This window comes from Sitodiplosis mosellana, unplaced genomic scaffold (assembly GCF_009176505.1).
Source record: "Sitodiplosis mosellana isolate CC-2019 unplaced genomic scaffold, AAFC_SMos_1.0 Smas_scaffold_1, whole genome shotgun sequence".
Lineage (NCBI taxonomy): Eukaryota > Metazoa > Arthropoda > Insecta > Diptera > Cecidomyiidae > Sitodiplosis > Sitodiplosis mosellana.
The window spans coordinates 23336818-23363033 of record NW_022595244.1 but is presented as its reverse complement, the minus strand read 5'-3'; the positions used below and the strand labels follow the sequence as shown (position 1 = coordinate 23363033).

General features: G+C 36.2%; 7 protein-coding genes across 11 annotated transcripts in view; 3 read left to right on the top strand and 4 right to left on the bottom strand.

Moving 5' to 3' along the window:
• Positions 1-183: 183 nt before the first annotated feature.
• LOC129572750 (UDP-glucuronic acid decarboxylase 1) lies at positions 184-3035 on the bottom strand. 3 transcript variants are annotated; one of them, XM_055452851.1, is made up of 6 exons: positions 2971-3035; positions 2347-2414; positions 1770-2071; positions 1109-1696; positions 896-1028; positions 184-804 (listed from the first exon to the last, which is right to left on the bottom strand). In XM_055452851.1, the coding sequence occupies exons 1-6, from the start codon at positions 3018-3020 to the stop codon at positions 455-457; spliced, it is 1491 nt and encodes a 496-aa protein (XP_055308826.1). In that variant the 5' UTR covers positions 3021-3035; the 3' UTR covers positions 184-454. The 3 variants fall into 3 exon arrangements, with proteins under 3 accessions (XP_055308826.1, XP_055308836.1, XP_055308830.1); XM_055452861.1 differs by lacking the exon at positions 2971-3035 and adding an exon at positions 2619-2755; XM_055452855.1 differs by lacking the exon at positions 2971-3035 and adding an exon at positions 2623-2754.
• LOC129572774 (retinol dehydrogenase 13-like) lies at positions 3002-5383 on the top strand. Its single transcript, XM_055452877.1, has 3 exons — positions 3002-3681; positions 3744-4051; positions 4121-5383. Exons 2-3 carry the CDS (start codon positions 3778-3780, stop codon positions 4849-4851), a joined length of 1005 nt encoding a protein of 334 aa, XP_055308852.1. The 5' UTR covers positions 3002-3681; positions 3744-3777; the 3' UTR covers positions 4852-5383.
• LOC129572767 (O-glucosyltransferase rumi homolog) lies at positions 5227-6962 on the bottom strand. The gene is made up of 3 exons (XM_055452868.1): positions 6672-6962; positions 6267-6592; positions 5227-6186 (listed from the first exon to the last, which is right to left on the bottom strand). The coding sequence occupies exons 1-3, from the start codon at positions 6820-6822 to the stop codon at positions 5455-5457; spliced, it is 1209 nt and encodes a 402-aa protein (XP_055308843.1). The 5' UTR covers positions 6823-6962; the 3' UTR covers positions 5227-5454.
• Positions 6963-7621: 659 nt separating this feature from the next.
• LOC129572783 (histone-arginine methyltransferase METTL23) lies at positions 7622-9254 on the top strand. Its single transcript, XM_055452888.1, has 3 exons — positions 7622-7922; positions 8070-8125; positions 8197-9254. The coding sequence occupies exons 1-3, from the start codon at positions 7818-7820 to the stop codon at positions 8741-8743; spliced, it is 708 nt and encodes a 235-aa protein (XP_055308863.1). The 5' UTR covers positions 7622-7817; the 3' UTR covers positions 8744-9254.
• On the top strand, positions 8785-9138 carry LOC129570330 (heterogeneous nuclear ribonucleoprotein A/B-like). The gene has a single exon (XM_055449930.1). The coding sequence runs from the start codon at positions 8785-8787 to the stop codon at positions 9136-9138; it is 354 nt and encodes a 117-aa protein (XP_055305905.1).
• Positions 9255-9354: 100 nt separating the features above from the next.
• On the bottom strand, positions 9355-11366 carry LOC129572792 (probable pseudouridine-5'-phosphatase). Its single transcript, XM_055452897.1, has 3 exons — positions 10187-11366; positions 9882-10115; positions 9355-9662 (listed from the first exon to the last, which is right to left on the bottom strand). The coding sequence occupies exons 1-3, from the start codon at positions 10581-10583 to the stop codon at positions 9517-9519; spliced, it is 777 nt and encodes a 258-aa protein (XP_055308872.1). The 5' UTR covers positions 10584-11366; the 3' UTR covers positions 9355-9516.
• A 5526-nt stretch (positions 11367-16892) lies between these two features.
• Positions 16893-26216, bottom strand: part of LOC129572744 (insulin-like receptor) — a 47306-nt gene continuing 37982 nt past the window's right edge. For all 3 annotated transcript variants that reach the window (XM_055452840.1, XM_055452829.1, XM_055452818.1), the window contains exons 4-16: positions 23679-23965; positions 23315-23600; positions 22750-23235; positions 22163-22662; positions 21838-22104; positions 21643-21760; positions 21364-21559; positions 20948-21282; positions 19733-20826; positions 19564-19668; positions 19257-19494; positions 18996-19173; positions 16893-18272 (exon numbers count right to left, since the gene is read on the bottom strand). In XM_055452840.1, coding sequence (XP_055308815.1) covers positions 17813-18272; positions 18996-19173; positions 19257-19494; positions 19564-19668; positions 19733-20826; positions 20948-21282; positions 21364-21559; positions 21643-21760; positions 21838-22104; positions 22163-22662; positions 22750-23235; positions 23315-23600; positions 23679-23965 — 4550 coding nt within the window. In that variant the 3' untranslated portion in view covers positions 16893-17812. The remainder of the gene's footprint in view (positions 18273-18995; positions 19174-19256; positions 19495-19563; positions 19669-19732; positions 20827-20947; positions 21283-21363; positions 21560-21642; positions 21761-21837; positions 22105-22162; positions 22663-22749; positions 23236-23314; positions 23601-23678; positions 23966-26216) is intronic.

Below are 26216 nucleotides of genomic sequence, written 5' to 3'. Positions count from 1 at the left end.
TACTCCCTCAAAAGTCAAATTATACTGATTAGAATTGCATGGCCTATAGCGATTTTCAAGTCGACAACGAATTGTCTGCATGCCTGCTGTGTTTGTGCACATTTTTTTCCCTCCTGAAACGACCCGGTTTTTGAAGAGCATTTCCTTTGAATGGAAACGATTGTAATGAAAAGAACACACACATTTGTTTTTATCCTCCGACTACTTTTTCTTTTTATTCAGAGCGTTTTAAAAAACAGTAAAGATATTTTCAAAAAAAGGTCAGAACATCACAAGAAAAAAATCAAATCTTCGAACCACTTTAACAATCTTCAGACTGTTTATTTATATATATATAATTGATCTAATCATTATTATTATTAATAAATGGAGACTAGACATCATTCTACATATACTGTGTGTTATTCACTAATTTTCAATATCTCATTCATATACTGGAAGTGTGTCATTTTTTTCATGTGCGGAGATTTACATCCGGCACTTTGAGCTCATCTTCTGTGATCGGTGGTGGTGCATTGATGTTTGAATCTTTTGGTACACTTTTACTTGACGCCCGCGTTTGATGGTCCCGTTTCGGTACATACACATTGCGGTTCGAATGATTCGATCGCTCTAACTCTTTCCGGAAGTATTCAATGGTTTTCTCTAGTCCAACTTTCAGTGGTACTCGAGGCTCCCAGTTCAGAAACTTTTTAGCGCGTGATATATCTGGTTTACGACGCTGGGGATCATCTTCGACAGCTGGCATCGTTTCAGTTTTACTAGTTTCACCGCCAACCAAGTCTCGGATTATCACCGCAAATTCTGTGGATAAAACATTTAAATAAGACTCCTTTGTGAAAATGAATTCTTCGAAAACTTGGATGAAACAAAAAGGAAATTCACATATATTCACCTTCAATTGTGTGTTCAACGGGATTGCCAATGTTAACTGGTTGCGTATAATTGGAACCCATCAAGGCGACCAGTCCGTCAATCAAATCGGATATGTATTGAAAAGACCGTGTTTGTTTTCCATTGCCATAAATCTGTTTCGAAAGACAAATGTAAAATATTTACTTTGTTTCACTTCAAAGTCTCTCTCTTCCTTTGCTCCTTTTTCACATACCGTAATGGATTGATTTTGTAGTGCTTGTAGTATAAAATTGGAAACGACTCGTCCATCGTTCATGTGCATCCTTGGTCCGTATGTGTTGAAAATTCGAGCCACACGAACGTTGACATTCTCCTGTTTGGCATAAGCATAGCTCAGAGTTTCCGAGACTCGTTTTCCCTCATCGTAACAAGCACGTGGGCCAATTGGATTTACATGGCCCCAGTATGACTCGGGTTGCGGATGAACTGTTGGATCACCATAGACTTCCGATGTGCTGGCAATCAACACCTTGGCTCCAACACGTTTCGCTAGGCCAAGCACATTTATCGTGCCAACGGTATTCGTTTTGATCGTTTTCACGGGATTGTACATGTAATGAGGTGGGGAAGCTGGACTGGCTAAATGATAAATTTCGTCGACTTCGATGAATAACGGATTCACAATGTCATGATGGATGAGTTCGAAATTTTCGTGACCGAGCCAGTGTTCCACATTTCGTTTACGTCCAGTGAAAAAGTTATCAGCCACAATAATTTCATGACCTTGCATCATCAGGCGATCCACCAAATGTGAACCAACAAAACCAGCACCGCCCGTTATCTGTTTTGTATGTGATTTCAATTCAAATTACATTTATCATTAAGAAAAAGTCAATAAAACGTATCAAACTTACCAAAATTCGTTTACGATTTTTATAATTGAGAAACAAAACGTCTGGGTATTTCTTTGCGACACGATTTTCCAACGATTGAATCTTCATTTCAAGCTGTCGAATCTTCAATTCAAGCTGTTGACGAGCATCATTCAATTCATTGTAGCTGGATGCGAGCTCACCGTCAACAACATCATCATTGTTGGCGTGAAAACTTTTTAAAGCGGCTCTTTGCTGCTTACTTGATAATAAGGATGAGTATTTGTTTGAATCAAAACTATAAATAAGCTCCTCACTCACCAACGACTTGTATAAACAAAAAACTGGAATTGAACAAGAGAAAAAAATTAACGATAACAATAGCAATTATAATGTCTCAATATACTGCATATCAATCGAATGAATTGTGAGGTTATGTGTTGGCTGTGTTTATTTTTGGGCATTCCATGAAAGCGATAACGCGAATCGCGTTACGCGATAAAATTTATATAAATGAATGAAATTGACGTCGTCGTCGTCATCGCAATGCATCACCAATCAACAATCAAATTGACTTTGAAAGGTAACAAATTGTAAAGATAACACAAGTTGAACTCACCTAAAATAATGATTATGCCAAAAATAAGAAAATGTTTCATTTTGCGCTTCGAAAAGATAACCTTCATGCTAGAGAAAATAATTGCAAAATTGAATAGCATCACAACGCGGTGCAGACTCCAATATACAGTGTTTAATCACAATTTCTTTTATTATTGTTCTTGTCGATTTATTTTTCTTCAAATTTCTAATTGAAAAAGTTTATGCCATCGCTGGCAAACGCCATCGTTTGTTTCGTTCACTAATTTCTGGTTTCGAATTTTTGTTCTTTACCTACTTGGACATTTTGTAATGTGTAAGCAGAATAAACTAAATTAAACTGAATTTTTGCTATTCACAACGTTAATAGGTGCTAAGTGTTGTTCTTTGTTTTTGGATCTATCCAGTTTTGACCGCCCGTCCAGTTCATTATACACATAATAAATTATCATCAATGTAAAGCTGAATGAAACAACAACAAATTGGATTGAATTTATCGTGCAGCAAATCGAAGGGAAAAAAGAAAACAAAAATCAAATGAAAGTCACCGAGTCGAACGAACTCAAGTCACTACAAGAGTCAAAGCGATGAAAATGTTTGTTTTCCTTTTCGACGTAATAAAAACACACACTGCGCGAAATCTCACCGTATGAGAGAGCCCAATAACATGTCAGTTTGATTTTTACGAAACGTCATTGCCACGCATTGAGAGCTGAAATGTTGACAACCACAGCAACTTCATTGGAAATTGAAATCTCAACGAAAGTCATACGCATACAAACATTTGCACACTCGCACACACAAACGAACAAACGATTAGTACATGTAAACAAAGCGACTTACGTTTGGTTGTCTGTATTTTTGGTATTGCTGATTGCTTTTGTTGTGGTTTTTTTTTGTTGATTTGCTATATTTAAATACGTAAAAGTGTGTGATTGCAAAAAATATTTTCTTTGCGGTCAGCTGAGCTAACGCAAAATCAGTCTAATTACGCGACAAATAGTTATGACTTTTGATTGAGTTATTTCTGCCACACGACCTAATGTGCATTGTATACAAGGGCAATCCATAGATTTGATCTTCGACCTCCAAGCGATAATGTGCATTTTCTGCTCAAGACTAATTGCAGTTAAATGTGTTATTTGTTGTTGCTGCTTGCATGACACACCAGTTTTTTCTCTCTGAGTAAATCACATCGATAAGCTGTCAAACATGCCAACCGTGTGTGGTTGTTGATATTACGCTCGAATTCGACAATAGCTCCAGGAGAGACAGCAAAATATATTTCATAACAAATATTCAATTGTTGCGCATTAAGTCAAAGTGACGCGAAATTATCGCAAAGTTTTTTTTGTTGGTTTGTTTGTTTCGTGTGTGGTGCTTTTATCAATCCATATAATAATAATAAAATTTGAATAGTCAAATAGGGGCTTGGTTTTCTACGACAAATAAAATGGCTGACATCAACTATTGGTACTTTGCTATACCGGTTGCAAGTGTGGCTGTGATTTACCTTATTCGGCGGATTCGTGTTTGGCAGTGGGGTCGCATTCGCAATCGTTATTCATTGGCCGGCAAAACGTACATTGTCACTGGAGCCAACACAGGGATAGGTTTTGAAACAACTAAAGCTTTGGTGAATCGTGATGCAACGGTTATTATGGCGTGTCGCAGTATCGAACGAGCAGATAAGGCGATTGGAGCCATTCGGAAGCATACGATCAAGGGTACATTATTTATTTTTTATTTATTATTTATTTATTTATTTATTTATTTATTTATTATTTATTGAAAAGGCACGATGATTGCATGCCATTTGGATTTGGCTACGTTCGAATCGATTGTTGACTTTGTGCAGAACATCAAAGAAAACTACCCGAACTTTAATTGCTTGATCAACAATGCCGGACTGGCAACGCCGGACAGCAAACAAACGACAGCTGATGGTATCGAATTGCACTTTGGTACAAATCACTTGGGTCATTTCTTATTGACAAAATTGCTCCAAGATCAAATTCAAGCCAATCGAGCTCGCGTTGTGGTTGTTTCATCGTTACTCCATCAAAGAGGCCGCATCGATTTCGCAACACTCGGGAAATGCGTCGAACCACAGGGAGTTATTTCCAAAGCCAACAATTTGCTCTACAACAGTTCAAAGTTAGCCAATTTTTATCACGCTCGTGAACTGTACAAGCGTGGATTTGATGCCCATGTTCTGTGCCCTGGTTTGTGCCATACCGATTTCTTCAGAGACTACAACCCACGCTGGTACCATTACATTATGTTCGCTCCAGTTGTCTGGCTACTGCTTCGTTCGGCCGAACAGGGTTCGGAAAATGTCGTCTTTTGCGCTACAGACAATGTGAATACCGATGAGAAAAATCCAGCCACCGGCTATTTCGTTCGCAATTTGAAGCAAACCAAATCGAAAACACAATTTGACGACAAAATTGGCACACGTCTCTGGACCGAAAGTGAGAAATTCTGCTCAACCATTTTGCTACGTGAAATGGGCAAAATCGAATGAGTCAGAATCGATGATAAACCAAACAAGGAATTTGTTCGAATCATAAATAAATTGCCAGAATAACAAGAATATAGCCGATGACATCTCTAAACCAACTCAGTGAATCATTGAATATTTCGAGCAATTTTTTTACACCGTATGTGACTTGACTGATATAATCAACTTTACAGCTGTTAGTGTCGCCGTAAAGTTGATTATATTCGACGATACACACGATTGAAACAAGTTGCTCGAAATATGCAATGATTCAATGAGTTGGTTTAGAGATGGCATTGACTATAATGTGGCAGAAGACTTACATTTAAAATGTATTGTGGCAATCTCTTTATGGTTCGAATGCGACAAATCAATTCTGGATAATGCAAAAACAACTAATTTTTTCTATTGATTTTTTTTATTCACATCATATTTTACACTTTATATTTCATATTAGGAGAGGTGTTCACTTTTTTAAAAACTTGTATTTCAAAATAAAATTCTCAGAAAACACTCTTTTTTAGTAGTAATGAAAAATAAATCATTTTATCCACAATTTCAATCTGTTTTTCGTTACAATAGTACTGAGTCCACTACATTTGAGCATTCTTCGTTTTTTCTTCTTTTTTATACTAGAATGAGATTCGGATCGCGTTTGACTTCGAATTTAAGTAATTTGGCGTATTTACGCAGCAGCTTCCGCCAGTAGCAATGAATATCTTTCATCTTCAGATGTTCCCAAATTTGATTTCTGCCCCTTTCTGCAATATCCTTGGCTAGATGATCGTGCTCTTTGAAAAACTCCAACAATTTCCGCAATTCTTCGGCACTTGGATTTTTCGATACTGGCACATAATGAACCCATGGCTTTAGCGAGTCGTAGAAAAACTCTTGCCATTCATCACCAACGTGAAATACTAATGATTTACAGAGGAACAAATGCTTAAATCTAAAACTAGCTGCAACTCCCCGAAAATTAAAGAGGTATTTATATTGGCAGTGATCTTCCAAGGAGATCTCCTTGGCTGGTTCTGCGTTGAGTGTGTCTTTTGGTGATTTCCACGCTTGATTTTTTGTATACTGAGCTTCGACGAGATCGGGGTCTTCTCTTGAGAGTAACACTAATGGATCGCGTTCAGAGGAGGTTCGTGAGCCACGGAAAAATCCAACCGAATTCTTCTCGGACCATGGCCATGCGTGTGACGCATCATTGATCGATTTTCGATGTTGATCCCATCGACCTAAGCCCGTTGGATAGAGTGAAATCGCAGGACCGCCTGCCCAAAAACTCCACGCCGGATACATAATATCATAATAATCATTGGTTCGACTGAACGAAAATATTGGACCAAATTTATGCTGAAATTTGAATGAAAATTCAATTGATAAATTAACTTTAGATCTCATCGCAGATAAGAAAATGGAAATTTTTCAATTACATGGTGAATATTGATTTGTGGCCAATCCCGGCAATTCACAATCATCTCCAGATCGGGAATTTTCTGAATATTTGCTTTCAGAAAATATTCAATACCCGCACAACGCGATGGAAACAAACAACTAGGATCACGATAGATGTGCTTGTCAATAATTTGATATTTGGTGCCCAATTGCCGTACATCGTCCAACATCTTTTCGGTAATTCCATTTCGAAATGGATGCAACGACTTGGTGATGGTTCCCGCATGACAACCGCAATTTTTCTCTTCACACGGTTCATACTCGGCGAGCGCTTGATTGATTTTCGATATGAACTCATTTGTTTCTAAATGGAAATTTAAGACGCGTCATAATTTGAAGAAAAAAAGATTGTGGTTATCTCCGTATATGTGTACTCTACTCACCTTTGCTGTACAAATTCACACCGCCATGTGAATCGTTAGTCTCAGTTGTTTTCACACAGGTGTTACCACCATCTGAACAACTATTCTCTTCCGATGAAATAGCATTGACAAGGAACAAATAAATGCCGACTGTTTCAAGAATTGTTTTCATGGTAATCCTTTGATGAGCATCGGAATTCGGTCGCAGGTAACAAGTGGGATGTTGCGCGTTCTTTTTGATGTCACACAAACGAGTGTAAACAATTTCCAATATTCGTACAGATGTGACGTTTCACACACGCACACACACTGGAATCATTTGTTGAGTCATAGCTACAACTGAACGAAACATATAAAAACCAACGAAACAAAATATATGCGACAACCTCATGCAATTTCGTGTAGAATAGATTTTATTTCAATAAATTTCCAGTGTCTTAATGCTATATATATAGGTGGTTTTATAAGCAACAACTTATTTTAGTCATCATCCAAATCACTACCATTGGTGGTCTGTCGCTTTGTTTGACTTTCTTCTGAAAGGAAAATTGTGAAAAAAAAAGATTTTCATTCTTCTTATGCTCACTTTAGTTGATATTTTTCCATTTCGTAAAAGATTTCTTTTTTTCCCATTTTTAACAATTATTATTACCTTCATCGTTGTGCTTTCGTTTGCTGTGTGAGATGACAACGCCGCCGGGTTTGTTTTGCTTTTTGTCTTCTTCCACCAATGTGGTTAGGAACTCATTGGACGAATCTTTTGTTTTTTGCAGAGCGTTCAACAGACCAGACACATCCTTTTCATCGGCTGTCACGTCTTCAGTGAATGTCTTGACTTTATTACCATTTTGTGTTACACTCAATTCCAATTTCGCAAATGTTCGACTCATTTTTGTTTCTACTTTAAGCTTACAACTTTCTATTTCAGTCTTGGTGTTGAACAGCTTTGCTTTAACATCCAAACAACGTGAACCAAATGTCAAAACTGAACGAAACATTCCCATGCACAGCCAGCGACCAAATGTCAGAATTTGACATTTCCATCTAACGCTTCTACATTGAAAGAATTTCTTTGTTGTAATTCACATAAGAGCCGTGTAATTTATACCAATCCATGTGAATATATATTTTTTAGTGCAATTTGTGAGTGAGAGAAGAAAAAAAATTATGTCATCTAATGCGTTGACAGACGAACAGCCAGTGGAAGTGATAAAGAAATTCAAATTTTCGACCAAAGGCGAAAAAGAGGAAATTGAAATTGCAATACCTGAGGTAAGCATTCACAATAATGAATACTCAATAGCAATTTAGCATCGAAAACAAAAATGGTGTTTGGAAACGATGCGATTGTACGAAATGCGTAAGCCCGGAAGCCAGACAAGCTAACCAACAAATTTTTCTTTTGCTTTTCCATCATAGCTTATGCAGCCAGGTTATTCGTTTTACAGTTGGACATCTTCTTCGGTACTTGCTTGGTAACAAAAAAAATTAAATATCTAAAAAGAAGTATTTTAATAATATTTTCTTCTTGATTGGAAATGCGTAGGTTTTTGTGGGTGCAGCGTGAGAAGTTTATCGGTAAGCGGATACTTGAAATTGGATGTGGAACGGCGTTACCAGGCATTTTGGCCGCAAAATTTGGTGCTAAAGTCATTTTGAGCGATAGTTGTACGTTACCGAATACATTGAAACACGTGAATCGATGCTGTAAAAAAAATAACTTGGAACCGGGAAGAGATATCGATGTGATCGGACTGACGTGGGGCATTCTATTGAAATCCGTTTTTGATATTGGACCCATCGACTATATTATTGCTTCCGATTGTTTTTACGATCCAAGCGTTTTTGAAGATATTCTAGTGACGGTGTCATTTCTACTCAATACACCCACTTGTGATACATCGCCCGTAAAATTTCTATTCACCTTCCAGAATCGGTCGGAAGATTGGTGTATCGACCATTTGTTGCAGAAGTGGCATTTAAAGTGTTCCAAAGTGAGTTTGGCGTGCGTACGAAAACTCTGTCCGATCGATTTCAACACACTGATAAAGGGCCACACAATACACTTACTAGAAATAACGAAATTGCCATAATAGTTGTAAGAGATTAATCTAATTTTAAGTAGTTTATAATAATGAATGCTGGATTCAAGATGATGCTACGGCGGCTGAACCAAATTCGAATGTTCAACACCGTGACAGAGAAGGATGGCGATTCTTTGACATTATTTGTTGCCAATCTTCCATGGACCGTTAGCAAACGAGAGTTGCAAAACTATTTTACACAATTTGGACCCGTTTCAAGTGCAGACGTTGTTTTCAATGAAAAAACCGGACTATCGAGAGGCTTCGGATATGTGACTTATTCATTCACCAAGTCATATGTGAAGGCATTGCAAGTGAAAAATCACATGCTCGAAGGAAAACTACTTGAAGTCGATCAAGCCAAGTACAGTAAAAAACAAAGCAATTACTACAATGATGTGTAAACCCTTTTGATGGCATGGTTAAGCCTGTTTTTAGTTAAAAGATGTATACATTTTCTATGGAAAATATCATGAAATCTTCTCAACATTATTGCTAAATAAAACACTATTTTTTTCAAGTGTATGTGTTATTTTCTTCTTTCTTTGTTGTTCTTGTGGAAATATCTTGCGGTGGGTTGAAAATACAAGCAGTTGGTTGCATTTCTTCAGTCAAATAATCTTCCGGGGCCATGGCTATACTTCTTTCAATAAACTAAGAGACCAATGTCGTTATATTAAACACTTTGAACGACAAACACACAATTCATTCATGTCATTTTTCAATGACATCATTTATATTTTTCAATTAAAACAATGGTCACTAGATCTTTTGAAATAACATTAATCTTTGAATTTTGGCAGGCCAAACAATTCTGGTTTAAATTGTTCCAAAGACTCCAATACGATGGTTGCTTCATTTTGTTGTTCCGGTGTTACTAGTTTTGGATCTGGTACTACCATCACAGCTTGCATTCCTGCCGATATGCCTACGAAAATACACACAAAATGAATAAATAAAAATGAAAAAGGAAAAAGAACGACGATAGTCTCCCGTACATTTGAAACATCATTTTGACGTCTCCATTTCCACCATATAGATTTGCATTTGAAACTTCAAGTCTCAATGCAAAAATAGACGGAGAGAGTGGAGACGCCAAAATGATATAAAAACTATTTTCCTCCTTTATAAAAAAAGGTGTATATACCGGCTCGCACTCCGTTTGGAGAGTCTTCGAAGACCAAACATTTGCTTGGATGTGGTTTGTCTTTGAAACGGCTAGCCGCAACGAGGAAAATATCTGGTGCTGGTTTACCATGTTTGACTTCTCGATCCGTAGAACCCATTACCTTGTGCAAAAACAAGTCGAACAATTCGGGATAGTTCGACATTTCTAACGCCGCCATTTCTTGACCCGAGCTCGTCGCCAAGCAAAACGGCACTTGGATTACCAGAAAAATCAACTTTCAAGTTTGGATTTGCTCTGAATCCTATAAATACAAAATCGTTTACCTTGTGTTTCGTGCAAATGACGAATAAGTCGTTCAGCGCCTTTCATTAAATCTATTTCGGTGAATTTTGTTCGTACATAATCACCTTGTATCTTCAGAAACTCAGCGACCGAAATGGGCAATGCCACATCTTCGATGACAATTTGAGCGGAACGAGCCGCTTGTGTGCCCATCACTTTCATTCTTACATCCCATGGATAATCTTTTCCAAATGAACGACAAATTTCACGCACCGAATCTTCATAAATATACTCGGTGTCCAATAGCAAACCGTCCATATCAAAGAGGCAGTGTGTTACAGGTTTAAATAATGGACGCGACGATGATTTTCTCACCGCAATATCAACTATTAAATTGCACTTTGGGGCAGCTAGTATTGATCGTATGATTCGATACATTTTGATTATGACAGTTGCTATTTACGTTGCTAGAAATTTATGTAACTTCAACGATTCAGATTAGAACACGTGTGTTTGCATACCGATACACGCGAAAAAAATTAAATGATTTTTTTATATTTATATAAACAAACCTCTGACAGCTCAAATGTCACATGTGACAGTCATGATTGGCACTGTAAAAGACTCAACAAATTGCATTGTTCAAAGTTGGTATCAAATTCAGCAATTCAAATGAAACTCGCACGAATGAAAATTTCAACATTCATTTCTAAATAATATCATTCGCTGGCGAACAAAGGATATTGTTGTATTTATCATTTTTTTGATTTCGCATCAAATTTATTCATATCTCAAACAATTGTTATGGAAAACAGAGAAAAAAACAGATCGGGATAACCGCTGATTTTCAACTCGGTCGCTTCTTTTCCACCACTGGTGGCCACACAAAATTTAATGTTATTTTCATGAAAATGACGTATGAGCCGTTCAACGCCCTTCATCAATTTAACACGCTTAAATTCCTCTCGCACCAATTCACCTAGCTCCGCAAAAAATTCGGGCACTGTCAATGGTAGAGACGGTTCTTTAATGCAAACGGCTGCAGTGTTTTGCTCTGTTGTTCCCATCACTTTCATTCGTACATCATTGCTTTTCTCTTTTTCGTATCTCTTTTGGGCTTTCTCCAAGTAACTAAACACCAAATTGATTGCTGTCGATGTGAATACTCGTACTGACGCAGTTCAACTGAATTACTATTACAGTGGTGTTGACTATTTCTAATACGATGTTGGTTTTTTAGTTGGCTGTTTTGACGTCAACAATTTATGTAATAAAATCGAAATGAATAAAAACAAATGAGTGATGCAATATCTCATTCAAAGATCGCAATTTTACTGATAAAGCCTCAGAGAATTTTTTTTGGCCAAACAAGTTTTTGGATTTGTATTCACAGATATTGTATTTACCTATGCTGATAGTGGCGTGGAAAGCAAGCGACAAACATATGAGCGTTGTCGTTGTATGATTTGTTTTTGCAAACAAAACGTTTACAATTTTGACATTTCGAACGAGTCATCAATTCATGAACAAAGCGCATCTGCAAGCATAGTATTCTGTTTGAATCCGTCAATACAAAAATGAAACACATTCAAAAGTTTATTTTTCAAAGTTTTTTTTATTGCTTTTTTCAAATTTTCCTGCAATTTTTTGCAATAATTTTTTCTTCATTTTCATTATCATTATCTCTCTCTCTCTCTCGCTCTCTCGCTCTCTAGCACATTTTTTTTATAGTTGTTATTTAATCATTAAAAAATTTAAATTAAATTAAATTTTATACATTAAAAACAAAGGAACTATATATGTCAGTCTTTTAATCGGGTAGAGAAAACATTATTATCATTAATCATCGCATCCGTATAAAACAGTGTTTTTTCTTTTTTTGTGTGTAATGTAATCATATAAATTCTAACCAATATGATTCACATTACATTAGTTACTAGTACAAGATCGTCAATCGCAAATAAAATTTCATTTTTTAAAAAATGTGGCAAAATGTCGCAAATCAAAAAACGATTTGCTACTATTTGTAATAAAAAAATGTCGTTTGGATTATATCCAATATGTGTATGTGTTTTTGTGTATGGAAAAATACACTATAAATAAGCTATTTATTGTTTGTTTGTTCCATTCGGTTTCAATATTGAAAACGAATGGAATGTCGTTGATATACAAAAAAAAACATGTAACGGTATGATTAGCGGCTAATTAAATCTACTGCGGTTTGCCATTGTCAAGCTTGTACTAATATACAATTGCATATCATCCAAACGAATACTTTGTAATAATTCAAATGCTTTCTCGTGTTATAAAAAAATGCTTGTTGTGGTTTCATTTTGCGGCGACCATGCAATACAGCCGTTCGCCTAATTCGTGCGCGAATTTCCGTTGTCAATGTCGGAAAGTGTTCGGGAAAACCAGCAATATTGCATCGTGGCCGACGCCAAAACGGTTTAACAACTATTTCCTATTTTAATATAGGCTGTAGAATTTCTTTTCAATTTTACTATATATTCGTCTATTACAATTTGTGTGTATGTGTATGTGTATGTGATTTTGTTTGAACATTATCGCGAGTCATAATTTCGTATTTTTGCTTGTGTATAAATAAAACTAATTGAAGTGTTTTGAGGGGAGAGGAAATTTATCCTTTGCGAATTTGTGTATTGTTTGACTTTTGAATCGTAATTTTTATTCCGTTCAACCCATTTTTAATTACTGTTGGTGGTGGTGCGTATTTTATCTTTTGCACTGTGGTCAATTCGAATACCAAACATTATAAATGAATCGATGAAACAAAAAGACACTTTTTTAAAATGCTGTTTAAAAAAGTGAAATGTGAAGATAAAAAAGAAAAGGGTAAACTTGGTCCAAGAAGAAAAATTGGGACACAATCAGTTTCCAATTAAAAATACTACATCATTCATGTGGCGATTTTATCTGAAATCTGTTTATGTTTCCATAGATTTTTGGTCTTGTTGCTCTCTTTATCTATCACACAAGTTCACATGTTTCTTTTTCACATGCAATTTTCAAAAGCAATCTCTTTTTCTCACCAAAATGAACATTTAATATATAGTTATTTTGTTTTCCTGTCTTTTTTTACACATTTCCTGTATGCTCTTCGAAAAAGCTTTCATTACATCTATATTAGCGTTTTCAATCTTCGTTATTTCCTTCATTTTTTCGATGTTATTCTCATTTATTTGATCAGAAAATTCGAAATCTGAATGTTACGTAATAGGTTGCAAAAACAGTAAATATTATTATTAAAGAGTCATAAAAAAATTACAATTATTCTATTGGGATTGATTTCTTTTCTCTCACATTCTTTCTTCATCCATTCGTCATTCTTAGTTTTGAATAGGTACTTTTTACAAAACTGATACAAACTTACACCTAACTGACTCTAAGGTTTTTCTTCTTCTTTCTTCAACTTATTTTAAACAATTTTTTTTTCATTCGATTTCTTTTAAGATTTTTGCTTAACAAATCTTTTCATATTCTTCAATATTCTTCATTTCCTTATGCTATGCGATTCTATTTGTTTTTTTTAATTTGTTTTCGACTTTATTTATGTATTAAATTTACAGAAAAAAAAATTTCTCGCCGAACTCGGCGTAACAGTACAAAAAAAAAACAATGAGAAATTTTCAAATACGCTCGTTGAACATTTGTTTTTTTCTTTTACTTCTTCTTCTTCAACGACTTTTTATTTTATTTATAACCTCTTCCTCGCATGTTTTTTCCACCAGTCATTTCTTTTGTTGACTCGATGAAATAGTTTTTTTTGTTTTTCAATTTTCTATAAAAAATATTGTTCTTTTTGGTTGATTATTTTTTTTTAACTTATTTCATTTTTTGTTAATTTTCATAACATATTCGTAGCATTTGTTTGATGAAATTTCGAACAATGAAAGCAATGATACATACATTTTTTTCTGTTTGTTTTTCAAATGTGTTTTTGGACCAAAAAATGTATAATAGCTTGGCCCAACAAACACAATGTAAAGCCGCGTTTTTTTAGTAGAGGAAACGCATACCAAATTTCAAAAAATTGGTTCAAATCTTTCCTTCTTCTTTTTGTTACACTAATTTCTATTTGTATGTTTTGTGAATTCGTTTGTGTTTTGTTAAAAAAAATGTCGTTGTGTAATTATTTTGAATGTTAGTGTTTGCATTGTATTTGTGTGAGTGTGTTTATTTGTTTTGTATGTGTGTGTGTGTGTGAGAGAGAGTTCGAATCTTCCGTTCGCTAATAGTAATCTGAACAAACCATTTGATTTCGTGTGTGTTTCGAAAATGTGTGTATATTTTGCACTCTAGCTGAAAATGTTCACTCTTATTTAGAATACACATAGCTAATGTTATTCTAGTTGCTAAATCCGATTACAATGGCAATTTTTCCTACTGAACACATTAGTTTTGGAAACCGTTTCACAATTCGCCACATTTTTCTCCATCTTCGTCTCTCAAATCATTTATTGATATTTATTCATTTCAAATTTTTTTTTTCATAAAACTTTTCCTTTATTAGGAATTGACCAAAATTGTCTTTGAAAAAATTCCACACTCCATAATTTTGACGCATCTCACTGAAAACAATAAATGCTGAAAATTTCGTTAGTTTTTTGTTCTTCTTCATCGCTTCAATTTTTCTGTTTTCATTTGTTAAAATTAGAAAAAAGAGTTAGTTAAATCAAATTCAACGATCGGTGGGGTAACGTATGATTAAATATTAATCAATAGACTGAGTGCTGGGGTGGATCAATTTTTGAAATATATGAATTTCGACAATGATATGACCATATGGTATATCCCGGGTATTGTCAATATGTTTTCAAAAATCGATCCACGAATGCGATTAGATTAGAGCCAACGGAAAGTCAAGAAATGAAATCTGAACTAATATCCTACGAGAAAATGACGAACTTCTGCTTTTTGCGCTTGCTATTTTGAACGCAATGACAAATTTGAAAAGAACAAATATTTTCAAGGAGATTTGACGATAAAATATCAAATGGTTTTCCTTTCAAATGTAAGATTGATTTGCGGTTTGATTGGAACAACGTGTCATGATACAGTGTTATTTTGTGTGTTTTCTTCCTGCAAGCTCTCTTTCTTTCCCAAATTCAATCGATAGATGAATGATCTTGGCTTAAAGTTCAATTTCTTCTACCAGAACATTTTCGAAACACATCAAATGAAATTTGTTTCAGCGTCGTGCACTGATTTCCCAAAATTTTAATTCAATTATTTGGACAAATGGCATATTTTTCCTTTCGTTTTTTGCTATCATATGTCATATTTTTTGTAGGCTTCCTTTTTTCTGCTTGACGTCACAACAAAGTTTAACGAAAATTGTAACAGTGCAAACAATAACATCGAAACATTCCGACCTGTAAATCTATTGACTCACTTTTCGTTGGTGTATGTTTTTTGACTACCGCTTTCATTCATTGAACTTAATGTATAATATATTAGTGCCAAAGCGTTCGTGAATATAAATGTTTAGTATGTTTACGTTCAAGATGGAACACAAAACCGAATATTACAATGTATTTTTGTTGTCTCTCCTTTGATTCACATTCAAATGCTAGATTCACCATATTTTCCACTTCGATTTGGAATTGAATTACATTTGCCCGTTTGTCTCTAAGTCCATTTTCGATTTCTCTCATTCTCGGTTGTTTTTCTTCTCTTTTGGCAATCAATATTTTGAACAAACAAAGAAAATGAATGTCACGCTTCATCATTTGAATAAAAAAAAATAGATTTTCTGTTTGTCAACCTCTGATTGATCTGGCGGCATGTCACACATACATGCTTGGTTTTCAGTCAATGACAGATAGCTGAGGATGTATGCTGAGCATAGAAACTCAGCAAGCTGAGATTGGATATTTTGACTTTGTGACGTGCTATTCAAACAAATTTATGATGGAGGGGAGTTTGAAACACATTTTCCATTACACTCCATCAACACTCCACCAAAATTCCACATAAATTTGCACGAATAGCAAGTCACAAAATCCAAACGTCCCAATCTCAGCTTGCTGAGTTCCTATGCTCAGCATATATCCTCAGCTATCTAACATTGACTGATGGTTTTACGCATCTTTTCCACCTTTTTTTTCAACTATGAGCATGTATTTATAATTTAATGTTCTAGTTACGGCGAAGAATTTGACCTATCGTTCCTCTCACTCACTCTCGCTCTTTTCTAAACGAATTTTGGCTACAGTATAATTTTTCATATAATATTGATTGTGTATAAATGTATCTTACAATATGCAATAGATGCGTATATAAATGTATAAAAAAAGAACCGCCGCGAAAAACATCAACGATAATGACGACGATGATGACAGAATCTCTACTTATTACTGTAAACTCATCCATTTTCGACTATAGACAATGTTTATTTTTGTAAGCGGTAAATTGATTTACACGATTCTAAAATTACACCAAACTCATTTGTGTTTGTGTTTTATTTTTTGTCAAATGGCGAAACGAAAACGAAAAAAAAAAATCGAAAACTGAGCTATTCAAAAAAATAAAAAAAAATAAGTTAATCATTCAAAGAAATAAAATTAAAACAAGCATCGATAGAACAATGATACAGATAACTCAAGAAAATACGATATAAAGACGACGACGCCGCCGCCGATGACGGTTACAAATAAAAAAAGACACGAGTGTTTGAAACGATATTGAGAAATCAAAGTGAAACGACACGTGACATAACTAAAATTGTGTTGTGTGTTTTAGTTTTAATTATGCTCCATAAATAAATGCAACATTATAACATGCTAACTTAATATCCGGTTCTTTTAAAAGAAATTGGCCTTGATTGATTTCCATTCTGTGAAAATTGATAAAAATAAGCAGTTCTCATTGCAAAAAAAAAATAATGATACGGGAATTTTTGCTCGAGTGAATCTGATAAAAACTATTTTGAATCAAAGTTTTCTACTTCCAACATTTCATTCATTCGAATGTGTTAATTTGTAGGAAGCAATGAAAGATCAACACTCTTCAAATCGTAGATTTTGCTCGATGTTTTACAACAATTATTATCTCTTAGTATATAGATTTTCTTCTTTTTGTTCTTCTTCTCGATCATCTACTTGTTCTTTAAAATAGTTACTATTTCCCATCGAATAGAAGTGTTTTTTTTGTCTCTCTCCGGATTTTACTCTACACAAATTTTCGTTTTTGCTTCTTTTTCATACGCTTTCGTTTGGTCTATCTTGGTTGAACCTCGATACATGCTTTAGATATGGGCATTTCTTAAATAGATAATATTCTTCGCTGTCAATAGTAGAAAGTGTGTCTTCTTTGAAAATTTTAAAGTGATTCATTTCGATTCGCAATTTCATTTCTCTTCCCTTTTATGCGTCAATTTCTGCTCTTTGCTTTTGTTTAGGTACCTCATACTAAAATTATTCCCGCTTACATATGCTTATGATAGGACTGATAGTTAACAATGTTAGATAAAGTGTGGTTCTCTCTCTTTTTTTTCGTGTTTTGGGATCGCGCTCAAATTCGCATGTACATGGTAGAATGATTTGAACAAAGAAATAATAATAATAAGAATAATAATTAATAAAAAGACAGAAAAAAAAAGAAATATCGATAACGTAAAGCTAGTTTAGATGAACGCATGGTTTTTAGCTGAGTGAATTTAATAATTTATAGGCTTTGGCATCACCAGTACTAGTATTGCAATAATCATTATTTGATTTGTCACCTGTGTTGTTGGCATTTGCACTGTCGCCGAATGTCATGCGGGCCAACTGATTGAAATTTGACTTAATACCGTTGCGACCAAATAAATTTGTGCTATTGTTGGGGGGCATTAGAATGGCCGTCGATTCGCTACTACTGTCGGGCTGCGGATGTAGTTGTTGCTGTTGTGGTTCCGAATCATTGCAATGTATTGTACGCGACGCAAGGGCACTTGCTGAGTTGGTGGCGGGCTTATTTGATGGTAGTAATGTATTGAAGAATGACAATGATGTTGATGGTTGATGTTGTGATGCTTTTGACAGCAATGGCAATTTGAATTGATGTGACGAATTTTTTGGAACTGCTTTACTTATATCTGGTATTGTACTGCTTTTTTCGGCTCTACAAATTCAATGGGAATAAAAAACAAAGCACATTTTTGTTGATCGTTTTTGGCATCGGTCCACCAGAGCCCCAGCTTTGCACACTTAGGTTTTAAATAATTAATGTTGTCAGACGAATGCATGAGAAATGCGCGAATCGAATTCTTCTTCTTGGAAAATTCACACACAAAACCAATTACGGTCAAATTCAAGAGGAACGGTTTGGACGCGTGCTTTTCTCTTGCATTCGAATCTCTTTCTTAATGGTATCATATGCCAAGAGATATAAAATCAACCAAATTGGAACGAAACAATGAGTTTTTCTAATTTTGACCATCTTAATAGATTCAATGTGCTTAATTTAGCTCAATAGCATATTGTCTGATAAGAGTACGTTACATGGTGTGCTGTTCACTATTTGGTATCATTTTTTTTCCTGTGCATCGAGTAAATGTTATTAGCCAAACAATATACTCCAAATGGTTTACCGAGAAAAAAAACTGTCATTGCAAACGTATACAACGTGAGAGTACATGCAATCAAGTGTTTGTTTGTTTTTTGGTTTAACAAAAACTTGCATATATTATTTCACCGTCTCAACTACGTTCCGTTTTATGTTCGTTTTGAATTTTCATTGTACAAATTTTCGTGTCGAAAAAAAAAGAGTTGAATTTTTCTTTGAAAAAAATAAATTTTGAATGTTTGCCTAATTTCATTTATTTACCTATTCGAGTCGTCTCACCTCAAAGGCGAGTTCGATGGACCGCTGGCACTTGCTGACTGATGGCTAATATTACGTTTTTCCGACATGAGGAAACTGTTTGGATCCTCTGGATCATCGTCATCATCAGCACCGACACTGAAATTTTCCTCTTCGGCACGCAGCGGTGTCCGAACATCAACCACCTCCATCAGTTGATCTGCAACAAATATGGAGAGAAGAAACACATTAATTAATAATGACATCTAACGCAAATCATTTGCAATGCGATTTAGCACTTACGTTGTGGAAGCTGAAGTAGCTCTTGGCCAGGTTGCGAATGATAGAATGAAACTTGCCGGAAATTCGGTTTCGCTTCGTCTAGCAACATCGAAACAATTTGCATGAATGTTGGACGCGCCGAAGGCCGATGCTGCCAGCACCGGCACATCAATGTGTATATTCGTTCCGGACAGTTTTCTGGTCGTTCCATCACACCACCGTCGATAACATAACGTAATACTTGATCATTTGATAAACCCTACGGAATGACGAAGAGACACGTGTTGAGAGCACAACACACACAAAGAAAATAAAACATGATACATACTTGATATGGTTGTGAGGCTAATGTAGCCATTTCCCACAGCACAATACCAAAGCTGAATACATCGCTGGAGCTTGAGAATACACCATCTTTTAAACTTTCCGGTGCCTGCAAGCAATACAAATTTGTGATTAGTGAAAAATGGCGGTGTAAATTTCAATCTTATACATACCATCCATCGAACTGGAAGTAACCCTTTGGTACCTTTTCGGTAATAATCTGTCTCGTAAATATCACGAGTCATACCGAAATCGCCAATTTTTACGGTCAAATCTTCGGCCACCATGCAATTTCTCGCCGCTAAATCGCGATGAACGAATTTCTTTGCTGCCAAATACGCCATACCGTCAGCAATTTCAATGGACATTTGTAAGATTTGTCGCAGCGTTGGCGGTTGTACATCGTTACCAGTTTCGGGACGATGTGAACGCAAGAAACCTTTCAAATCACCGTTAACCATCAGTTCCATTATCACCAGCACCGGTTGGCCACGCGAAACAACACCCAACAATCGAACGACGTGATGCGTATCGAATGCTTTCATAACAGCGGCTTCTTTCAGGAAATTGATTCGTTCGCGATCGGTTGCATTTTCATTGACTGTTTTGATAGCACAACGTATTCGATCATGGTCTCGATCCAAATTCAATACGACTCCTTCATACACCATACCAAACGATCCTTGACCCAATTCATTCAATTGAATTATTTTCTCGCGTGGAATTTCCCATTCGTCCGGCGTATATTGCATGCTAACATATTCCGGATTGACAGACGCAATGATTTTGATCCTTGAATCGGGTGGCCCGTATTTACGACGATAAAACCATGCTAACGCTCCGATGCCACACAGTACCAGAATGACCGAGAATACAATGATCACAATGATTGTGGGAGACAATGTTGGTTCATCGACATTGTGATAGACGGGCTTCGACCAGCGTGTATTCGAACCAGCCAATGAGTTGGCAACAACTGTGAACGAATAGTTTCCATTTACCATTTCGGTAATTATGTGTGATCTGCCCTGTTCACGATACAGATTTTGTGTGATGCAAATGTCTTGGTATTTTGCATGTTCGATATCAACGCGCCCATAACGAATATTATAGCTAACGATCATGCCATTTGGATTCTCCGGTTCGTTCCACGACAGTCGTACACCGGTGCTGTGATTTGAAACTGGCAATTTTTCAACTGCTACATATGTGACATCGTCTGCAGCCTCAATCTTTCCAGTTCGTTGATAAGCAATCATTTCATTACCTGTGTGATAGGGAAGGAAAGAAAAATTGACAGTGTTTCATTTTTGGTATTTGCTAAAAAGATAAATTTTATCGCATCAAATAAATCAAATGAAGCGATTAAAGTGGTGTTAAAAACGTACCGCAGTTGTCACCAGTTCCTTCGCGACACGCTTTCACTGTTATCGAGTAGTACGAATAGTGTTTGAGCTGACTCAAAGTCAACGTAAAAACTGATGCATTCACTTCTCTGTACACGTATGTGTAGTAGGTGTTTGTTGGATCCATTTTGTCAACTTTATCGTCAGTGGCTGGTTTTGTTTCGGGTTTTACATTTGGTTGGATTGGAAAAATTTCCGGTTGGTTCACTGTTGAGTTGCTTGAACGTCGGTGCCGTGTTTTGATCATGGTATAAGTTGTGCCATCACTCATGTACATTTGTGCTGAAACATCTCGACGCCGTCGTAGATTTTCTTGTCTGCAGAAGTAGAGATGAAATAAATTAGTGGCATTGTCGTGTTTTCACATGTTATTTTCTCTCTTGATTATCATTACTCACCGAACATAAACCGTATTATGCAGTTCGTCTTCAAATTCGATTAACTGTTCGGCATCTTCGTCTGAGAACTTGGTTTTCTCTCGACCGTCCTCGCTGTCACAACTACATCCAGAATCCAGTGTGGTGTCTTGCTTTTCCTTCTCTTTCACTTCATTCGGTTTGATAGATGTTGGGATTTTGGCTTCGATGCCCAATGCTGTAATTAAAAATCGTTTTCTTCAGTCTCCTAGTCCAAACGTAAAGCAATACACATAATAGCATAGCCGATTTGAAACTTACGTTCGTTACAATAATTTCGAAGATCTAAGAGCTGTGGATCATCCGGTACCATTGAAGATTTCACGATGTATTTGGTTAAATTGCCATGTGCATGAACTGGTGGCCCCCATTTCACAATCTAAATTTGAAACGAGAAAATCGAGCACGTTAAAATCAATGCGTATTTTGATGATCATGGTCTATGGTTTGGCTTACGATTTCTGAGCTGCCATTTGGAGCAACCGAGAGCTTCGTGACGGATTCGGGCTTATATGGTGCTGTTCGAAAATATTTGATTGGTGTAATACCACCGCGTTGTTCACTGGCAACGGTGTATGTTCGAATGAAGTATGCATACTGTGTGTATGGTTTCAAGTGTGTTGCGATGATTGAAACGGGTGTTGAATTGCGATTATTGTCAGGTACATCATCCACTTGCCATCCATCACCGCCGCAAGCATCGCGTCCATCGAACATCGTGACCTAATAAGAAAAGATTCATTTAAATTTGCATTACAATTTCGAATGAAGGTTAACTCACATTTTGATATGGAGCCGGCATATAGTACAGCAAGTAGCCGAGCAGTTGGCGTTCATCTTCATACGGCAATGGTTTCAGCTCCATCACAACAACATTGTGACTAAATGTTTTAATTTCAACCTCTAAACTTGTGACATTGCAGGCCGTTTTGTCGCCATTCGAGTTGGGTGCCACTTCATCGGCTGGCAATTTTGATACGTTGCGCAAATCGAGAACATTGTCTTTGAACCCCTCGATAATGTTCATGCAGAGTTTGGGATTAAAGTGGAAAAACATGCGACCGTGTTGGATGGTGACATTTTGTGTGAACAGTGCCTGAAGATTTTGATTTTCCAATACTTTGAAGCCGTACTTTTCTTTTCCGGTGGTGTCGCCTTCAACAATTCGTAATTTTTTAAAGAATCCCAATGAAAGCAATGGATACGAACGAACAATCGACAATGGACCTTCGATTACTTCGATATCCGATAAAAAGGTTTCCAATTCTCGCACAATATTATCTGAAATGAGTAGAACAAAAAGTCAATGCGGTTTAAGTTGAGTGTATCAAATTTTCAGATGATAATAAATGAATTCCAGACACTTACGACCGCCTTGATTTCGAATGTTAATCACAAATGGTCCTTTGATATGTGTACATCCACGATACCGTTGCGCCGTCGATATACTGTCAATGTTGCCGGGCGGGCACTCTTTTTTGCAGCTTCCTTTGCACGGGATGCATTCACGTTTTCCGCTCGGTCCATCGGGATAAAAGTTGCTCGGGCAATCGGTGGCGCATTTACCATCGTGGCGTGGAATGTATGGATAGTCTAACAGATTGAAATCGTATTTGACGAAGACCGGTTTTTTGATGGCACGACACTCATCCTCTGTGACACATCGACGATTCTCATGTGCAAATGTATTTGCCGGACAATTTTGAACGCATTGACGATTCGAAACATTGCCGAAACTGAGATAGCGGCATGACAAGCATACATTTGGATTTTCATTGGAACAACCAAGGCATGATTCATCACAACACTGTCCGTTTTCATTGCAAGTTAAGTTTCCGCATTTTGCTGGGCAAACTGTAAATGAAAATAAATCAACGTTTAATTGACTTGGTTTGCCAGCAACGAAGCAACTACATACAGTTTGTATACTCACTTATTTGGCATTGTTGATGGTTCCAACACAATCGCCGTCCAGCTGCTTCCGGGCAGACAATTGCATCGGCATTCGATTTTGACAGTTCACTATTATTGTTATCGTTCTTATTTCCACCAGGACAGGTCGGGCACTCGTTCACCGCTTTATTATTACTGAACATATTCTCCTTGCTGCCTGATGTGATTAACGACCAATCGATTGTGTCAACGAAACAAAGTGCTGGATTCTTTTCGATGCGAACAGAACCGCGTGGAATTTTGATTAGCGACGTCAAACCGATTTCCTGTGTGCGATTTTAAAAATTATACAAAAATTGATTAGAGAAACAAGTTCAGATGTGATGTAATGTAATTCGATTTACCTGTAGATGCATCATTTCAAAGATAATGAAGGAAAAATCATGAATCAAAACATTGCCACGGATGATGCGTAGATTTGGAAATAGTTTGCCGAGTGATTTGAGTCCATTCACACGGTATACTAGCAAAAATTCAGTGACTTCGGTGAGCAGTGGAAATTCGAGGCCATCATAATCCGTTTCGTTGTACTTATCAATAAGTGTAATCATAAGAAATCCTTCAATAACGCGGCAACCTTTCAGTTCGTTGAAATTTTTCACCGAATTTCGAATGTCTTTGCTACTGCATACTATGTGAAATAAAAATGAATGGAGAGAGAGAGAGAGAGAGAGAGAGAAAAAATAGCCATTAGATCAGTCAGTTAATTGCAAACAGTTTTCATCGAAATGTTTTTCACTGAGCAAATGCCTGTGTTCAATAAGCTGACAAGTAAAGAAGAACAACAAATTCCGAGTTTCATTCATGTTTTCAATTCGCTGTTTTTATGTCTTACAAAAAGACATGAGCATAGTATAAATATGTAAATGTAATTCAAAAAGAGAGAGAGAGAGAGAGAGAGAGAGAGAAGGAAGGGGGCCGAGCGCAAGAGCGAGATAGAGTGAAAAAGAATAACATAATTAAACATGACAGAAATGAGTAGTGTAAATGCATGTAATAGATTCATTGACGGGAATGAGGTGACGAATAGCGCGCCCAGAACAAATTTTCAAATCAAAACACGTGGGTTGTATGTGAATCATATGTGAATCCATTTTAATTGATCGGATTTATGAGCAGAATTTCGATTAGATTGAACAATAAAGCTTGCGGCGGGATTAATGTGATTGACATAAAATTGAGCTCCAAATCAATAGATAGAGATGTATTGGACTGGTATTACTGAATCGGCGTTCGATTGGTGCTTCAATAAAACGTTTCAAGTATCATGTGAGCTGCCTCTACACTCTGCATCATGTTCAATGGCTATTTACAATAGATTTAGTCGTAGTTTTTGGGTTTTACTACTACTTTATATACAAGATTGTTGGAAGACGCACTTTTGAGCACATTCCTTTCAGGTGACAGCTGCAACAGTTTCTTTCTTTTTATTGTGACTGCATGTTGATTGCTCTGCCAACCAAATTGACTTTGACGATGTTTTGAAAACAAAATAAAATAGTGATGTATTTTACGTGGACGGACAGAGAGAGAGAGAGAGAGAGAGAGAGAGAGAGAGCGAAAGAAAGAGGCTTGTAATGTCATTATTCAATGTTTGAAATGGCTTTTTGTGACAGAATTTATGTATTTGAGGAGAATTTGATCGAAAATGTCTAGCTTTAGGCACAATCTAATGAATTATCGTATCAACGCTGTGAAGCACAATGTTATTATATTCAACAGATCCTTTCAGAGTTCTGTTTGTCCCTATTGGAAGTTCACTAACATGAATCATGAATGACGTTTGAAATGCCATTTTTGAAAAATACCATTTCCAATATTTGGGTAAACCTTGTGACGAAATCATTTAAGACCGTATAGATGCTGCCAGAGCATCATTTTCTGAATATCTTCCATTTACGATTCATGCTGTTGTATCGTATGCTTGACAAACTCTTCTAACTGGAGAAATATGAATTAGCGATGTGGAATTTTGTGGATAAACGCAGACAACATACACACTCACATCAATTGAACGGACAATTGGCTTCAACTTCATTCATGTTAAAGATTTAACTGGCATACAATTATTCACTCTGAAATTCTTGGAAATGTGACGCTATCGCTAAACGGATAAATGCACGTATTGAAAAAAAAAAACGTAACAAAACACACGAATCGATAGAACTTCGATACTTGTCGGTTCTCATGGCCAATGAAATGTGGCTCATTTTATATTCTCATTAATAACATTTGATTGGAAGTAATGAACAAAAATTTCAATAATTGAATCATCAGTTAATATCAATGATGTCTACATTGATTTGAACTGAATTCCAAATCAAATGCTATTGTTATTGCTCGGGTTAGCTGACCCTATGCCAATTATAAATTCAGTCACCAATATTATTGTTATTCGGTTGCATTCGGTTTCGCTAAATTGAATTAGTTTTAATTTAAGAAAATGAAATCATATTTGCCCCTTTCAGATATAGTCCGTCAGCCAGTCACATTTGAAGTTTGATGTGTGGCTGTTTGACCAAGAGGAATCCACAAAAATCGGGCGTAAATGAAATAAAAAACCAAACGACGAATTGAAAAGAAAAGGAACGAAACGAAATCAAACAACGCCATAAGATTGATTTATTTATGAGTCTAGATCAATTTGTCTTTGACGACAAACAGTTGAAAAGCGCAACGATCAAAGTGTCACGGGTTTGCGTATACGTAATTTCAGACAAGAAATGAGAGATGTGATTTTGAATGGCATCTCCTCGTTTGGCTCGTCAAGAGATTGCAAAGCTATTATTAATAATCTGGGCCTGTCACCCATCTCGTACGTATTGAACGTGAAATTTGTTGTATTGAATCTCTAATCGATAGTTCAAAAACCATCGACCAAC

Excerpts from the sequence above, each read along its gene's own strand:
- LOC129572767 (XM_055452868.1), bottom strand. The coding sequence starts at position 6,822 with ATGAAAACAATTCTTGAAACAGTCGGCATTTATTTGTTCCTTGTCAAT. Across the intron at positions 6,593-6,671 it reads TGTGAATTTGTACAGCAAAG|AAACAAATGAGTTCATATCG; the intron begins GTGAGTAGAGTA and ends ATTTCCATTTAG. Across the intron at positions 6,187-6,266 it reads CACAAATCAATATTCACCAT|CATAAATTTGGTCCAATATT; the intron begins GTAATTGAAAAA and ends TTCAAATTTCAG.
- LOC129572774 (XM_055452877.1), top strand. The coding sequence starts at position 3,778 with ATGGCTGACATCAACTATTGGTACTTTGCTATACCGGTTGCAAGTGTG. Across the intron at positions 4,052-4,120 it reads TCGGAAGCATACGATCAAGG|GCACGATGATTGCATGCCAT; the intron begins GTACATTATTTA and ends TTTATTGAAAAG.
- LOC129572792 (XM_055452897.1), bottom strand. The coding sequence starts at position 10,583 with ATGTATCGAATCATACGATCAATACTAGCTGCCCCAAAGTGCAATTTA. Across the intron at positions 10,116-10,186 it reads TCATTTGCACGAAACACAAG|TGCCGTTTTGCTTGGCGACG; the intron begins GTAAACGATTTT and ends TGGTAATCCAAG. Across the intron at positions 9,663-9,881 it reads TCCAAACGGAGTGCGAGCCG|GCATATCGGCAGGAATGCAA; the intron begins GTATATACACCT and ends GTATTTTCGTAG.
- LOC129572750 (XM_055452851.1), bottom strand. The coding sequence starts at position 3,020 with ATGACGTTTCGTAAAAATCAAACTGACATGTTATTGGGCTCTCTCATA. Across the intron at positions 2,415-2,970 it reads TTATTGGGCTCTCTCATACG|CATGAAGGTTATCTTTTCGA; the intron begins GTGAGATTTCGC and ends TATTTTCTCTAG. Across the intron at positions 2,072-2,346 it reads TGGCATAATCATTATTTTAG|TTTTTTGTTTATACAAGTCG; the intron begins GTGAGTTCAACT and ends GTTCAATTCCAG.
- LOC129572783 (XM_055452888.1), top strand. The coding sequence starts at position 7,818 with ATGTCATCTAATGCGTTGACAGACGAACAGCCAGTGGAAGTGATAAAG. Across the intron at positions 7,923-8,069 it reads TTGAAATTGCAATACCTGAG|CTTATGCAGCCAGGTTATTC; the intron begins GTAAGCATTCAC and ends TTTCCATCATAG. Across the intron at positions 8,126-8,196 it reads TCTTCTTCGGTACTTGCTTG|GTTTTTGTGGGTGCAGCGTG; the intron begins GTAACAAAAAAA and ends GGAAATGCGTAG.
- LOC129570330 (XM_055449930.1), top strand. The coding sequence starts at position 8,785 with ATGAATGCTGGATTCAAGATGATGCTACGGCGGCTGAACCAAATTCGA.